The sequence below is a fragment of the Lissotriton helveticus genome, chromosome 8, assembly GCF_964261635.1.
Source record: "Lissotriton helveticus chromosome 8, aLisHel1.1, whole genome shotgun sequence".
Lineage (NCBI taxonomy): Eukaryota > Metazoa > Chordata > Amphibia > Caudata > Salamandridae > Lissotriton > Lissotriton helveticus.
This window is the reverse complement of record NC_136069.1, coordinates 1,213,928,232-1,213,946,554: the sequence shown is the minus strand read 5'-3', so window position 1 is coordinate 1,213,946,554 and position 18,323 is coordinate 1,213,928,232. Positions and strand designations below refer to the sequence as shown.

Below are 18,323 nucleotides of genomic sequence, written 5' to 3'. Positions count from 1 at the left end.
TCTCCACCTTACAATAATTTGCAGAGTCAATGTAATTAAGATGAAGATATTCCCCAAGATTCTGTACTTAATACGAGCAATACCGCTGGAACTTCCCACCACCAAAATACATAGAATCCAAGCTATGTTCTCCAAATGTATTTGGGGATATCAAAAGGCGGGCCTATAAATATCTGGCGCTATCTAAAGAATGGGGCGGTTGGGGAGCTCCCAGTATACATCTATACTATTGGACCACTGCCCTGCAGCAGTTTGAAACTCTCTATTTCTTTCAAACTGAAGGGGCGGAGCTGAGAATACCTGCTATGTACCAACTAGCTATGGGGGATGCTTCTGTGGGACTATTGCAATGACAAAGTGACCCAGACTTTCACAAAAAATCTCGATACAAATGTATTGAGAGTGCGCTAAAGATCTGGAAAAAGTAGAAAAATTAGCCAAATTTGTAGGTACAATAGATATACATCACTTTGGCATCTGATTTCCTGACACTAGCATTTTATGATGGAATGGCCAAGAAATGGGAACAAGCGGGAATTGTATCTTTGGCGGATCTATATTCTAATGAAGAGAGAAGGGCTTATATAGAACTAGTTAATGGTTTGATATACATCAGAACTCATGCTTTAAATACATGCAAATACATCATCGAAAATAAGGGCTCTCTAAAGGGAACATTAGAATGGAATAGCTCCCTCTGTTAGAAATTATGAGAAACCCAGAGAAGAAAATCAAGGATTTCTATCAAGAGCTACAAAAAAAGAAACCAAATGTAATAGCCAAAACAGAATCAAAGTGGGCCGATAAGCTTGAGGATGGGGAAGTAGATATAGATATGGTTTTAGAGATCGGGACAAGGGTATTTTTGTCAGCTAATCTTAAAGCTCAACAATATAAAACTGTATACAATCTCTCTTATATGCCTGCCAAATTATTCGGATGGTGAAAGAGACAATCCGATAAATGCCCAAGATGTTTGTTGGGCCCAGCAGATAATATATATGTGGTTTTTTCTTGTGAAAAGCTGGTCCGTTTAAAGAGGGTATTGAAAAATTCTGCGTTCAGTTACTTAACAAAGAGATAAAAATCACTTCAACCCTGATGCTATTAGGCTATGCTATACGGTCAAACTTAAATCCAATGGAAAGGGACTTTGAGTTTTTAACAATGGCGTTAGCTGACTTATTGGTTGCTACTGTCTGGAAGGATAGTGAGCCACCTTAATATTATCAATGGTTATACAGATTAATATTCATAGGCCACCAGGAAATCTCTCTGTATAAATGTAAAGGTGTAAGATCCACGAGAAAATGCATGAATATATGGGAACCTTTGATAGCCTGGATGGAAAGAAATGATAGACAAGGGATTGGATGAATACATACAAGTATAGCGAAAATACAATCAGAATGTATAGCAACAATGATGTATGAACATTTAAAATAATTAAATATTGCTAATTATGTCATTCTTGTCAACATGACAGTATAAAATTTGATAAGTATATGCAATAATGTTACAAGATATGTATAAGATGTCTGATTTCAATAAAGCCAGGTATATATATCACAGACCAGCCCCAGAGCGACCCTACACAGCACCCTCACCTGGAGGTCGCCCAGACCCCGAACAGCATTTACCACAACCATTGCTGACCTCGTTGCACCCCATGCCATCGCCTCCATGGACTACATACTCATCGAAGACCACCACTTCCATCTCGACAACCTCAACAACCCCAACTCATCCACCCTACTGGACAACCTCGCCAACCTCAGAGAGAAACAGCTCATCACCACCCCCACCCACATGGCAGAACACACCCTTGACCTCATCTTCACAGGAGGAAATAACATCCACTTCTGCCACAACATGCAACCTCTCTGGACGGACCATCACTGCGTACACTTCCACATTGACAAACCCACTGCCCCAAACCTACACCCTACTCACTGCAAAGGGACTGGAGCAAGGTCACTGAGGAGAACCTCAACTCCACCTTCAACTGCGATGCCCCTTCCACCTACACCGATGCCAACCTCACAGCCAAAAAACTTTACAGATGGATCACCAACTGCGCAGATGAACTCGCACCCCTTCGCAACCCCGACAGACAGCACCCCAGAAAGGCCACCTGGTTTACCACCAACCTCCTAGAATCCAGACGTACCTGCAAACGGCTCAACAAGGATTGGTGAAACAGGAAAACTTTGGAAGATCACACCACATACATAAACGCCATGACAGAATACCACCAGCTCATCAGATCAACCAAAAGGACCTTCATCCAGAACAAGATTACCGCCGACTCCAGCAACTCAAGGAAAGTCTTCAACATCATCCAAGATTTCACCAAACCCCTATCGAGGCCACGGACATCACCCCATCCCAGGACCTCTGCAATAAGGTCAGCTCCTACTTCCATCAGAAAATCAAGTCCCTCTATGACAACTTCAATGAACGGACACCAGACTCTGAAACCACTCCCTTTTCCAACAATGCCAGCCAGCCCACCATCTACACCTGGACCCCAGCTATCACTGGAGACACCCAATCAACCATGAAAGGCACCCACTCAGGAGCACCCACAGACCCCTGCCCTCCACTCACCTTCCACAGAGCCGCCCCAACCATCGCACTGGAACTACTATGCAACATCAACACCACCTGCAAAACCGGCATCTTTCTCAATGACTGGAAATGTGCTGAAGTCGGGCCCCTGCTCCAAAAGCCCATGGCAGGTCCTTCGGACCTCAAAAACTACTCACCCATCTCCCTCCTCCCCTTCATGGCCAAAGTCACCAAAAAGACCATCAACGCACAACTGAAAAATACATAGAAGAGAACTCAATTCTCGACCCCTCCCGATCCATATTCCGCAGCAACCACAGAGTGAGTCTGCTCTATTCGCTGCCCCAGACGACATCCATACCCTCCTCGACCAAGGCCACACTGCGCCCATGATCCTACTCGACCTCTCCGCACAGTCTCCCACTGCTCACTCACCTTCTTCCACTGCACACTCATCGCAATACTCCATGATGCGGGCATACAGGGAACTGCCCTGAATTGGCTCCGCTCCTTCCTCACAGGGATAACCCAAGGAATCAAACTGCCACCCTTCCTTTCCGAACCCACAGAGATCAACTGCGGAGTACCTCAAGAATCGTTATTCAACCCTACATTTACATGGCCCCCCTCGCTGCCATCATCAGACATCACAGACTCAACATAGTCTCCTAAGCCGATAACACCCAGCTCATCCTCTCCCTCACCAAGGAGCCCGTCACCATCGGACTCAGCTTTCAGTAAGGAATGAAGAATGTTGCATCCTGGATGAGCAGCAGCTGCCTGCAGCTCAACTCAGAGAAGACAGAGGTCCTCATCCTTGGACCCTCCCCAACACATGTTGGCCAACTGCCCTCGGCACCCGGCCCACCTCCACGGACCATGGCCAGTACCTCGACATCGAGCTTGACTTTTCCCTCTCCATGACCCGACAGGTCAACACCATCACCTCCATCTGCTTCAACACCCTCCACATCTATCACAAGACCTGCAAATGGATCCCCTTGAATCAAGAAAGAACGTCACCCACGCACTTATAACCAGCAGACTGGACTACGGAAACACCCTCTATGCCAGCATCAACAAGTCTCTGCTCTGCAAACTTTAGACCATACAGAACACCGCAACCAGACTTGTCCTCGGCATCCCTCGACAAGAACGCAAAGAGAGTAACAAATGCCTCCACAACACCGGACTCCAATACCTCAATGAGAGAATATCCTTTCATGTACACAAGAAAAACCTCAGATCCGCCAACCGTGCCCTCACTGAAACCCTGCGCATCCGCAGAGCCAGAACGGGTGGAAGGGCCTTCTCCTACATCACAGCCAAGACATGGAACAAACTCCTGATTGACATCAGATACGCCCCCTCTCTGCACATCTTCAGGAAGACCCTCAAGACCTGGCTCTTCGACTGACTTAAGTTGGTTACGCCTCGCCCAGTGCCTTGAGACCCTCACAGGTTAGTAGGGCATATGACAATTTCCTGATTGATTGATTGTATATAAATAGGGCCCTCAGAACCACTTTTCAGTTCAGAACATTGGGCGATAGCTCCAGTTTATCAAGAAAGCAGAATACAAATAATGCTTAAAACAAGGAAGCGTGCAGGCGCAGCACATTTTTAATGCATTTATGTCTGAGCTGACACAACAACTTGATATGATCAATTCTAATCCACCACAATTGGGAAAGTTACCATTATTGCATCTTTCATATGCAGATGACGTGGTGCTAATAAGCCTGACTAAGGGGCCGGCCCGGAGGATGCAGATTATCTGCTGCGGACTGGAAAAAGATCCCTGCCAGATTAGGATGGCTGGGGGATATTTTTTTCATCCGCAGCTTTTCCACGCGGTCGCCTTCCGACCGCGGCGGAAAAGCTCTAACATGGCTGGCGGTGTCTGTCAGACACCGCCAGGCATATTAGGATGTCGGCGGTCCTATGCCTTTCCACGGCGGCATTTCCGCCATGGAAAGGCATAGAGTCTTTTCTTTGGGGGCCCATTGCGGGCCCCCAGGGGTGAAGGGGGGTGGGGGGTGCACATGGGGGGTACCTATGGTACCCCCCTGCCTTTGCGTGCACGAAGCGGCAGGCACCGTGCGGTGCTTGCCGCTTTGTGCATGCAAATGCACTGCTTTCATTTTTAACATTGCGGTGGGTGCTGCTTCAAGCAACACCCGCCGCAATGTTAAACATACAGGATGTGACCACCAGGGTGGTGGTCACATCCTAATTTGCACGGAGGGACCGCCGCTGCCCCTGCGGATGGTCCCTCCACCTCTGGGGTGGCGGACGGACGCAGGTCCGTCCGCCATCCTAATAGGGCCCTAAGCTTGGTCTTCAAAGGTCACTAACAGAATTGATGGAATATATATCAACCGACAAACTAGAAAGTAACCCATTAAAAAGTAAAACAATGGTCATCAGCCATCGTCCAAGCACCAAGCAGAACATCTGGTTAGAGGAAGTAACCAGTTATAAATACTTGAGGTTTTACATGGATAATAGATGAAACCATCGAGAGCAGAAAAATTATATGTCACAGATAACTAGTGCATTAGCTCTCACCTTTAGGACCCTGATAAAACAAGTGAAGGGGCCATCCTACAAACCACTGATTGCCTTGATAGTGGCAAAGATGCTGCCAACAATAAAGTACGCCACCATTGCTTTATGCAGTAAATAATTTTTACTTCTGAATAAACTGTTAGTTTAAACCTATAAAAATGTCTTTCAGAGCCACTAGTCAGCATCACGAGCCCAGGTGCGACATGAATTTGGTCTTATAAATGAAACACTAGGAAAAATGTATAACACACTAAAGCTCTGGTATCGATTGAAACAGAATACAGCATGCTCCCTTCTCAATGAGGCCCTATGGACAGAACTTGAAAACAATAAAAAATGAGCATATAATCAATATCTCCAGAAAACGTTAACATCTACCTGCATGGCCGAGCTATGGAACAATAATCTCCCTTTTTCAAATTTTAAACAAGTCACGAACAAAACAGCAACATTCCATTCTTTGTCACTCAACAAAAACATCTTCAGCCTTAGATCACGTGCCTGGATGGTGATTAAAAATTATAAGACCCTTGCCTCACACCTTAATAAAGTATTACATTTTTGGTACATCTAAACAGACAGCTGATGGCCCTATGCTTTGGAAAATTGATGTGGATTGTGAACCAGCAAAGCTGGGTACATAAAGGGACTATAATATGGTAACTTTGCTACAGTAAGAAAGAGGGCCTTATTAATTTAATCTGCATATGCCCCAAACTTTATAAAGCATGAGTCACTTTATTAAGAAAAGCACTTATTATCAGAAGAGTGAGGAAATGCAGAGCTGCTATAATGCAAGGGCTATATCAGTCAGATCCTCAAATGAACTGCAAGCTGACAACATTTCTCAACCTTCACAACCTGGCTTTGAAAGCCGAAATTCAATTGGAGCATTGACCATATCCTTTTAAAATGAAGTGGTGGCATAATATGGTTTTAATGTCCGAAAAAACATAAAATGAATATGTAATTAAATACTGTATTGAGATAGTTAGCCAGAGGTCTTATGCTTTACAGCAGAATAAATGTGCATTTAATCCATCCAATTGTTATAGTATTCTATTTTATTATGAATTATTTTATAAAGTAAAAAGCAAGTTGTTGAATTTAGAAACTAAATTCATTGTGTATAAAATGTTTTAGATTATCATGAGCTATGACAGAAGTTTTATTTGACCTCTGTTTAAGATGGTATATTTTATTACCTAAGATCAGAACTGGATGCACAGGAAGACTATCTATCATGAGGAGCAATGGTGTATATTGTAGAAAGTGAACATATCCCTGCTCTGCCACCTCCAGACCATCCAGAACACTGCGGCCAGACTTGTCCTTGGCTTCCCACGACATGAACACATCACCCAGCACCTGTGAGACCTCCACTGGCTACCCGTCGAGACACGAGTAACCTTTAAGTAACTCACTCACGCCTACAAATCCCTCCACAACACTAGACCACAATACCTTAACGAAAGAGACTCCTTCGACGTGCCCACCGCTCCGCCGGCCTCATCAAAACCCTATGCATTTGCAGAGCCAGTGTGAGAGCAAGAGCCTTCTCCTACATTACAGCAAAGACCTTGAACGAGCACCTGATCAACATCAGACGGTCCCCTACTCTGCACACCTTTTTGGAAGAGCCTAAAGACCTCGCTCTTCGGGTAACTCGGAGCTGCATGCCCCACCCCAGGGCCTTGAGACCCTCACGGTGAGAAGTGTGCCTCCCGAATCCCTGATTGATTGATTGATTGAAAATGTTCTGCATTATTAAATACATTTTATTGTACAGGTTAGGAACTTCATTGGATGTACCAGAATACTATTGATCATATCTACCATGGGTGTATACTCTAAAATGTGAAATCTTATCTTAAAAGCACAAAGACATTTTGGGGTTGATTCCGATCCGGTAAAATGAGCTCCTAATCGCCGTACGGGGCGTTTTTTCCCGTACGAATTGTACCCGTAAACGTCCCGTATGTACGACGAAGTACGATCCGTACCATGAGCCGAACTCCGTACGACTCAAATCTCCGTACGAGTCTCACTCGGAACCCGCTGTACGCGACATCACTACGGTTCGTGGCTGGTTTTTACGACCTAGCGAGTACGATTTGTGTCGGGTACGCACCGTATGACCCTTTTCCTACGGGAGCTGACAACAGTCGTAAACGCAGAGTTCACGCCGAAACAGGTACAGAACGCCCCCCTGGGTACGGCAGGTACCCCCCATGATAGCAAGGGGTACGCGCCGTACCCCTGCGATCATCGGGGGTACGTGCCGTACACCCAGCGTACATGGGGTATGCACCGTACCCCATGTACGGTGGGTGTACGGTGCGTACCCCATGTACGCTGGGTGTATGGCACGTACCCCCCATGATCGCAGGGGTACGGCGCGTACCCCTGCGATCATGGGGGGTACGCGCTGTACGGTGTGTATGTGATTGTGCGCTTTTCCGTACGAATCACCCTTACCTGACGTGGACCGTACAAATAGCGTCCCGATCACCCGGTCTGGATCGTACTCGCTGGGTCGTACGGTGTGTGTACGAGTCGTATGGAAACGACTCCGGATACGAATCGTACGGACGGGGATTTTAGCGGATCGGAATCGACCCCTTTATTGTACTTTTTTCATCTATGTGTAAATTGTTATGGTTTTAATTAACTAAACAATAAGCATTCAATTCAACAAAATCAAATCACTCTTCAGTTCACCTTCAGGAGGAATGCCTGCTGTGGTGGCTTTCTATGTACTCCACAAGACTGCTTTGCTGTACGTGGAAAGACTACTTTGCTGCCTGGATCCTGCCTTGAACCCTCAGAGGCCTGCATTGCTGCTTGTGCCCTGCTTTATCACTTGAACCCAAGACTACCAGTGTGACTCCAAAGGCTAGTTTGCTGGCCTCCTCTTCACAGCTACAGGCATATAACCGGCTTCCACAATCTTGAACCTGGACCTGGACCCAGCCTGAGCAAATCCTAACCCCTCTAAATGGTGCCCCCTCACTCCTGAACCCTTGGTGCTAGAAGTGCTCCAAAGCTTGGGAGCTTTTGGGCTAAAAACTGCTCTGAGAACCGAGGGAAGACCGGGACAAGCCTGTTTGTTGATCCACCTGAGTGGCATCTCCGATCGACCTGACTTTGTAGTAGTTCGTTACATTCTTCTCCACAGTATCAAATCCTGTTAAGCTGTCCTTTTCTAAAAGGGACACAGGCTCTCCAGAACTCTCTTCTTCCACAGCCTCCTACCTAATCCCGCTGGAGATTTCTGACTTCTATAAAAGTGACTAAGTCCGAACGTAGAAATCTAGAAATCTTCACCACTACTTCATCCAGAGGCTCCCCGATGACGCCGCTCCTTCCTCGGACACCGCATGCAGCCCTGACCCGCAGAACTTTGCCTTCCCAGAACATCAAGTCCGAAGGTAAGCACTGACCGGGCCCAATCCACTTTTTGTATCCAACCTGCGCTCCATCATGGTTGGCCATATTTTTTGACTAGGAACTTGTCTTGCATGACTAGATGTTTACACATTGCCTCTAAGGTAAACCTGACTGCTTTTGTGCCAAGCTGCCCATGGGTAAGCACAAGTTAATCTTGTGACTTTTTGTGGTTCACCCTGCCACATATTGTGGCTGTTGCTTGACCTGAGCCAACATCTGAATCAACCAACAACTCAATTTCTCACAAAAACCTTGAGCATTTTGTCTGTGTATTTGCTATTATTATTTGAATCATACTGGTTTATATATTCATGTATTCACTACTGATTTGTAACAGCATTAAATGATTTGAGTTTGCATCTTTGTAAATCTGCTACTAAACCTTCATGGTTTCCAAACCTACTACCCTGTGTTATCATTTTGGGGTCTAATTGCTTCACTGTAATTGATGTATTGTTGCTTTACTAAGTCATGCCTCAGTCCGGGTCTAAAAGTTCTTCTGCTGGAGTGCAGTTTGTACTTGAGTTTTCAACAACGATCTGTACCGCTGCAAATCCCATCCACCCTGTAATAGTTCCTTCTAGTGCACAGCCCATAAATCACTGATGTCACAACCCACTTAGGTTCCTTTACAGAAGTAAGTGCAGACCTCACTCCTTAGGAAACCCAATTCTTGAGAAAATCATCACCCCTAGAGGTCTGAGGGGGTTTAAGGATTGGGAGTGAGACTGAAGATGAGCAGTAGGAAATATGTGCTGATACAGACCTTTCAATTGCTGAATCTGAGACCAACTCGGAAACTTTTTCTTGATTCTATTGATCATGTCTAATATAATCTCTGTGCCCTGGAGTATGTGTTCTTTACTGTTCCAAGTACCTCTGATCCCGTACCAGCTTTTGTCAATCTAAAATATAAAGCAACATTGGTATTATGTTTCCATATGACCAGTTCAGACACACATTTGGAGACACAATGTTCGAAGAGGGTTATATATGGAACGCCATGCCACTGCTGTGTTAAGTATGGTGCTTACCTGCATCAAACCAAAGGCACCTCCATCCACACACCATGAATTTGTAAGGTCAGCACCGGCACAGCCTCCACGAGAAATGATTCCAGCAGTCAAGGCTGGATCAATGCAAAATTTGCTGGCAGCTTCCAAAATCACTGTTTTGTATTTGTCTAAGTTTATGAAGTCAGCCTCTGCCATCTGGTGGGATGCATTGACCCCTGTATTGAAAATGGTAAAGTAGTAAAGATTATTGTTACCACTGTTGTTTGATCATTGACATTTTCTCAGTCAAATATCCAGAGGCACAGGGAAAGCATCAAAACAGAAACTGTCAATACCCTTTTATAGATGCTGCAACACCATTTGCTAACAGCATAACAACATAGTACATCTGTAGAGCTGCCTGCGCTTAAAACACGATTTAGAAACATTCACAAGGTAAAGGGGTCCCTTGGAGATCCTTCCAGTTTGTAAATGGGTTACCACCTACTTGAATTAGGAGGTAAAATGCAAATGTTTTGGGACCGCATTTGGGTAGAAAAACCTTCACACATACCACTGTCACTATTAGGTAGAGACGTCCCTTATTAATACCGAATTGTAAACTCATTTTGCAATTAGGTAATACGTTGCAAAATAGAGGCTTGTATGTCGAAAAAAGCTTTTTTTTGGTTGCAAATGGCCCGATTCTGTGAATTGGGCCATTTGTGACCTAAAAAAGCATTGTACATCTGGCCCTTAGAAACATAGCTTACATAAAACATGACAACCCATTCACAATGTAGCGTGGGTGATGTGAAAATATAGTAAATCTGCCTTTTCTGCATGGTCACCCCAGATTTTTTGCTTTTTTCTGGAACGTATTTTTCTTTGTTATTGAACTCTGTGCACTGTACACCTGCTAAACGGGAGTAGAGTACTGGTGATCGTCCTTTAAACATGATTACATTGCCTTATCACTTATTGACATATTTAACTTGCAGACAGGTCCCTAGTATATGGTGTAGAAATGTGCTCAGGACTTGGAAGTTAAATGGCCCCTGTGGACGGCAGCACCTATTGTGCTATCCTTGAGAAGTTGGCCTGGTATATGCTGACCACTAGTTATGGTGGCCACCTTGTACCAGTCCAAACAACCCTTATTGATGATTAGGTTAAAGACAACCTTTTATGAAAGCTATCCTAGTGGTAGTTATGGAGAGCAGCCTTCAGGCTAAAGTCTTGAAGAAATGTAAAGCAGCTTCTTTTACCTGTCTATAACTTCCTGAATGACAAATGAAAGGAGAACGGCACAGGTGTTATTATAAAAATATGTATTTATCACTAAACACTCTACTAATTTCTTTATGAGATTAGAGCACACGTACACAATATTAAATCGCTAGAACGATATTAAATAGCACAATACACAGTGGGCTCCGGGGGGAGACCAAACCATATACTGATAAAGTGGTATAACAATCACGACTTGACTAGACACAGTGCATAGAGCATGTAGAATTGCTAGGACCCCAAGAAACTACCCAAGGTAGTGACACAGTGGACCCACGGGGGATGAGTGCAGTTTGAGAACACAGCCGCAAGCTCCGTACAACTCTATGGGAAAGTCGCGGACGGAATTTTAAAGTTTAGGGACACTTAGGAGAAGACTTTGAGCAAATCCTTTCAAACCCTTTTCAAACTTAGAAGGTTCTAAGGCCAGCACCCACGTGAGCACTGGAGTAGTTGTGTTACCTAACCAAGGGAAGCCGGGTGCATAGGTGCCAAACGGTGTCGGGAATCTTTGTCGTTTTCATTGGCGTGATGCTGAAAAGTGCTGTTGCCATCAAGAGGAAAAGTGTCCAAGCCTAGATCAGAGATGAGAAGAACCTGAAGCAGAGGGGACAGAGTCTGGGTCACTTACCTGTGACCAGGTGCTAAGTAGATGAATGCCCACAGATGTTGGGTGCTTCAGGAGAAAAAAGGTAATGATTGACTCCATAGCCACGGGGAACAGGAGACGTCAAGGATGACCAAAGTCTGCAGGTGAGCTGTCCCACAAAGGATGTAGAGTACTGGGAGGTTAGTGTCCATATTGAACACCAACAAACCTTGGCAACTGCAACCCATATGTTCAAAGAAAAGATGCTTCGGTGAGGACCAGCAAGGTGCTGGTGACTTCCCAATTGATGGAGAGTCAGGGCACATCTGGAGCAACCAGGGAAGCCAACTGAAAGTTAAAGTTGCCTTCACAGGGACCCACAGGCCAACAGACCAGGGATCACAAAGGGACCTTGAGAGGAATCACAAAATACTAGCCCACAGAACACTCGTGGAGTGTAGGCTGGTAATGTTCAGTGGAATCACTGCTTCGGGTCTGAACTAAAAGTAGCCCAAAGCACAGCTTCGGGGGTAGCCGGAAAGCAGATGCTTCTGCAAACTGAAATGGTGTTCAGGGGTTCAGGTTGCCCGGTCCCCACGAGGGATACCGGTCTCAGATTTGCTGAGCACACGAGTCGACCTTAGGAACACTTGGAAACACACCTCCTGTGTTGCAAAAGTCTTCAGAATCCTCAGGAGCTTCAGAGTTGCAAAACAGTCAGATGCATCTTTGGTTCCTGCTTCGCTTTACTCCAAGGGAGCTTTTTCGGTTATCTAGCGCAGTGTAGATCATCAAAGTACTTCGTTTATGTAGCAGAGTTTCATCCAGGTAAATCTAAAGTCCTGTAGTCAGGGGTTCCTTCTTTATACCCAAGGAAAGGGTGGGACAAACTCTGGGAACCCACCTATGGGAGGGTCAAAACAGAGGGGTGGCTACACCCATGTACTTTCTCCAGTTTCATACCAGAGCAGGAGCAATTGGCTCCTGCAACCGGTTTGAGCTAGACTATGCACAGGGACACCTAATGTGCCCCCAGTGCAGACATCAAACCACTCTCAAAGTGCACCCACCCAGCCCCAATACACTAAAGCATGTCTGGGAGGTTGTTCCACCTCCCTATGTCAGGAAACCAGCCTCCCCTGCCAGAGTTTCATCCATCAGTTGGAGGGCAGACTTGTGTCTGTGGCTGGCAGCATCCATCTTGAGATTCCAGGGTTCTGTATAGCTGGTACCGGGTGTACTGGTGTAGTCATATTTCTGACTCTAGGAGGGAGGAATCATACCTCCCACACCAGTTTCTGGTATGATTCCAAGGTGTTTGACACCAAACATGACAGGTTTCTGTGCAGCAGTTTAAAAATTAGCTTTTACGCTAGGTTATAATGCACTTAAGAGTATATGGTATGGCTGCATCACAGAACAACCCCAGAGAATAGATTCTGACGCCTCCAGAGGGGCTCTGCTCATGCATGGGCACTCTCTCACATAAAACCCAGCACCCGTTTATTTATTTATAAAGTTTTATATAGCGCAAACTTGACCCAAGAGGGTATCAGAGCGCTTTACATTTAGGATCGTTGAGTTAAAAGTTACATCAGTTACAAGAGCATAGTAAGGTACAGTACACAAAAACAATGTTGCGAGAATTCATAGCAAGAATTTGTTTTCAAAATTGTTGGTGTAATACTGAACTACAGAGAGAAAGAAAATAAGCGTTCTTTTAATTTAATGGAGATGTATAGGATTACGAGCTAAGTTTGAGTACAATGAGAACAACAGACATAGTCTAAGTGTTAAATTTAGACTCCTAAGTGCTGTTAGTTCTAAGAACCGACTCATAATTGTGGTTCATTACCTTTTCGGTCGATGATATACCAAATGCTGGGAGTGGAGAGCAGTAGTATATATTTCCTTTTCTATACTTTTCAACAGAAACCGGCTTTATCATGTAAAACAGCTACAAGTTATAAAAGAGATCAATAATTGTCAGTGGCAATAATATATCAAAGTAGTCTCAAAGTGGTCTCAAAATGCGTAATGCCGCTTTCTAACTGTAAATTACCTATTGCATGAAGCTGTTTAAAGTATTACTGATAGCGGATGCCGAGCTATGGAAACGGCTTCTCTCTGCGTCCCTTTCGTTCTTGATAAAAATAATGGTGGACAGAGTTCGATAATATTCGCCGGTTTTGAATAAAAACCTAATAGATGGTGCAAATTCAAAGTTAGTTTCTATCTTTGATGCAGCATTAGTCATTTGGAAAATGCAAAAAGTATCCTGCGTTCGCTTTACCTATCTTGTAGCAATCCTTGCTGTCAGCGAAAAGCAGAAGACAGAGTATTTTTCGGATTCAATCGGCTTTGACGGGGCGGTTCCAGTATAATGGTGGAAAACGCCTGTTTAGACAATACGTAACCCCAATTACATGAAGTTTAGGTACAAAGTCATGAACTTCAAAGTAAATATTATCAGTTTTACCTGTCTTATAGAATTTCTTAGAGCGGGAGATAGGCGGAGAGCAGAGAGACTGGCGGCATCAAGGCTGGCGGCATCAATCGTGTTAAAACGGGCAGTTACAGCTTCGTGATGGAAGCGCCTATTTAAACAATGTAGAGCGGGCGAAAAATATTACAAGCAAACTCTCGTTATTTATTAAAATAGTGCCTGTTTAAAGGATGGCAACTATGAGCATGTTATCCCTACGAACATGCTATCCCTACGAGCCCAATAATCAGTTTATGCAAATGGGCTTCTCAACAAGCAATGCCCGGCGAAAATCTTACCGGTATCCACGACGCGGGATTCGAAAATAGCTCCGTCTTCCTCAGCGGTGTATGCAGGAAACAACGATTTCCTATAGTCCGTTTTCTATTACCTTTTATACTCTAAGGATATTCCACCTTCAGGTGTGTCGCGCCTTTATTTAAAGTGACAGTGTCTTTTTTTACAAGTAGTGTATTTTCTACTTGTTTGGAATAGGTTAAGATGGACAAACGTGGGATCCCTATTATTATAAGGAGACAAATACAGATATCCTAAACTAAACAAAATAAATTAAATATGTCAGCGCTATCATTTTTATTAAGAAGGTAAAGCTATTATTACCTAATTAAGAAGGATCAGATCACAATACGGAGTTCTGAACCTTTATTCATGGCATTTTATTGATAACCAAAGCCTTGAATTGCCGCAATGTTATATGATTGCGTTTTCCCAAGGCAGATCCTGATTTAATCCATGGGCAAACGTATCAAGGGAAAAGATCCAGAAAACTTCACGCTTTCTGCGAATGGCATCTCCCCCTTGATTCTGCTGCACGTGGATTTTTTCCAAAATGCGCCATTTTAACTCCTCCGGTTTGTGATTAAATTCTAAAAAATGATTGACTAAAGGAGCTGAAACCTTTTTTGTTTTGATTGCTGACCTATGTTCGGTTAGCCTGATTTTAATCATTCGTGAAGTCTCTCCCACATATCCGAGGTTGCAAGGACACGTGAGCAAATACACCACGTTTTTTGTGTTGCAGGTCCAAAATTCTCTTGCTTGAATCTTTATTTTGTTAAAAACCATAGACTCACCTGTTAAAATGGTCTCACACGATTGGCAAGAACCACAGCGTGAAGTCCCCTTGATGGCAGATGCTCCATCAATAGATTTCTGAATAAAGGGAATATTTTTGGTGTTACCCTTATATCGTGAGTGGACAACGTAATCTTTCAAATTTTTGTTTCGCTTGTGTGCGAACATTGGTTTTGCTAACTTGCTCTGGTTATCCGTGACATTTAAAAGATGCCAATTTGAATTTATAATCTGTCTAATCGTAGAGTTCAGGGTAGAGTGTTTAGTAATACACACTAATTTTGGATCTATTTTTTGTTTCTGTGAGTGTAGAAGGGTATCGCGATCATAGAATCTTGCTCGCTTATAGGCACCTCTGACTAAACGGCGAGGATAACCTCTAAAAATATAAGTGTTCTTTCATATAAATTCTGGCTTTGTAAAGAAAAAAGAGAAAATAGAAAAAGAAACAAGTTTTGCTTTTTCAAATATATGTAAATATTAGTGTTTGCAATGTACTGTTATATGTTTGGTGATTTTGTTTTATCTCTTTTAGAATATTTGGCTGATATCAAATCGTCCTGAGGAAGACAAATGTTTTGTCGAAACGCGTAGACTCACAGCCTTAGAAACATCTTGTACTTGAGAAATTATGTTTAAAAACAAATTGTCTTATTTTTAGTATTATGTATATTGATATGTTTGTTTGCCATACATTATTTAAATGATTCATGTCTATTCAAATCATATCATTGTATTTTATTGAATCAAATTTATCCACATTTATATATATATATTTTTTATACTTACATTAAAATCAATCTTTTTGATATCAATACAGTTTATTGCATTTTTAATGAGTTGTTTATAAATATGTGTCTCTTTCATTAGCCAGTTTTTGTTCCTTTTTGTCTGCCTGGGTTGTTACCTTTGCACAAAAAACTGTTTTCCCTGACCCGGGAGCACAATCCAAATCAGGGGGTCCTTGTTACCTACAAAATATTACCCACGGTTGATCCGTGTGGGATTTTCTTTCTCTAGTTAGATTATCTGTTTGTTGGAAATTACTCCTTTGTCACATATTGATGTCCGTTAAGGTTTTTGATACTTATATGATATATTGCAAATAATCCTTAGAAATTGGCGTAACAATTTTTTTTCCCCACATGATCTGTAGGATCCATCTTCTTAATTAATAATGTCTAACCTCCAAACGTTCGGATTCTCGGATGAGGATTTTGCTACGCTAGTAGGCACTAATATAAATTTTGGAAGTAACCAATCGGGTAATCCACAAAGTAGTAATGAATATAATAAATTATTAGACCTTCAGAAGAAATTAATTAGAGTGGAAGCCCATGGGGAATTTATGTTGAATTATCTTAAGAATGGCATAATCCCTATGGGTCTTAGGATTCGTAATATCCCAGGTCTTTTTGTGGATATAAAAACTTTCCTAGTCAAGTGGAGCATGATTGCCAGCCGATGCTCGAGAGACCTTATGATTCTTATTATTTCCACATCTAAAGATTTAGTGGCTGAAATAAAAAAAGAGATAGAAGAACTTGAAGACAAATTGAAGAAATCAACCACCTCGGAGGAGGCGGAAAAACAACTAGAGATAATTAAAAAAGATATATCATCATTTTCTGAATATTTAAAAAAAAGGAAAGATGATAAATTTGTCAAAGATAAGCGATTCTATTCGTTAGAGAAAACATATCCCTATATTGTGGAAGGTTACTATAATCCAGAATCACAACCAGGAACGAACAACCATACCTTTCAGAATAGGATCAACAACTTCTCTCATTCTTCAGCCTCAAATTCTGAATCAGAAGGGGAAGATAATGTAGGTTACCAAGATGACAGACCCTTTGATCCAAGGAATGGTCAAAGAAATTCTCGCCGTCCTTTTTTAGGTCACCGAGGGGGGAGGGGTGGCCGTCAGAAAGTGAGGTTTCAAAATCATCAGAGGGGCAATTATCAATCCAATCAATACGCCCAGGAACCTCAGCAATACCTAGAAACGAGGAGCAAACAGTATTGGAGGAACGGGATGTAATCCCAATATTCAACCTTTCCTCCCATATGCTGAATGCTCCAGATCTATCATTACTTTCCAAAGGTTTATCTTTTGTCCCCCATGCCAATTTAAACACATTTGAACTTTATCGTGACATTCATTCTTTTCTTCGAAAAGTAAGATTAAAAAAATTCTTCCAACAGACTGACCCTTTAGAACTAGACAATACTAGGAATAACATTGTATCTCTACCCTCTACTTTTACTCCTTCTCTACAACAAGTGGGCCCAGAGGTGAGTATTTTTGAAAAAGTTGTATTGAAACGCTTAGAACAAGCCTTGAGGTTTATACCAAAACCCAAATATAACATTTCAAAAGTAGAGCATCAATCCCTCGAAAGCCTTAAAAATAACGAAACCATTGTCATAAAAAGTTGTGATAAAGGTGGAGGGATAGTCCTAGTTGACTGTAGCACCTATGAGGAAAACATGATTAAGATGTTAAATGACCCTATTTTCTATAAAAAAATCAAAACTAATCCAACTGATAGAATAGTGAAAACCATCAATAGGCTTACTACGAAAGCGTTAAATGACGGCGTAATAAACAAAAAAGAATGTGAGTTCCTGATCGAAAGGTATCCTGCATATACGGATTGCCTAAGATCCATAAGGACCAGAAAAATCCTCCATATCGTCCAATTGTTTCTACAATTGGGACTCCATTAGAAGCTCTTTCAAAATATTTAGACCAAATTTTACGCCCATATATCTCCCTTTCACAATCTTATGTAAGAGATACTGGTGACATCATTGCGAAAGTTGAGAATTTAGCCTTCAAAGAAGATAATGACATCTTAGTGACTCTCGACGTAGAGTCACTATATAGCAATATCCCCCAGGCAGAAGCAATTGAGGCCACAATGTGGTTTATCGATGTCCACAAGATTCCCTGTTCTAAATCATTTATTAGAGAATGTCTTTCTTTAGTTTTGAAGGAAAACTTCTTTGAGTTTGGCAAGGATCTATTTTTGCAAATTAAAGGAGTAAGCATGGGGGCTTCAATAGCCCCATCAATAGCTAATATTTATATGATCTTGTTTGAAAACAAATTTATCTTCAATGAGGTAGCACCCTTCTTCGAGTCTGTTTCCCATTGGTACCGTTACATTGACGATATCTTTTTTGTTTGGACCGATGGGAAACAGACTCTGGAAGAATTTTTATTATGGCTGAACTTGGCAGATGAAAATCTGCGGTTCACGGCACACGT

At 42.8% G+C, this 18,323-nt stretch overlaps 1 protein-coding gene across 1 annotated transcript in view; it reads right to left on the bottom strand.

The window, feature by feature from the left end:
* The window catches only part of LOC144773872 (lysozyme g-like), a 930,039-nt gene that overhangs the window by 166,012 nt on the left and 745,704 nt on the right, over positions 1-18,323 (bottom strand). The window contains exons 5-6 of the mRNA XM_078658957.1: positions 9,627-9,823; positions 9,359-9,497 (exon numbers count right to left, since the gene is read on the bottom strand). Of these exons, the coding sequence (XP_078515083.1) occupies positions 9,359-9,497; positions 9,627-9,823 (336 nt within the window). The remainder of the gene's footprint in view (positions 1-9,358; positions 9,498-9,626; positions 9,824-18,323) is intronic.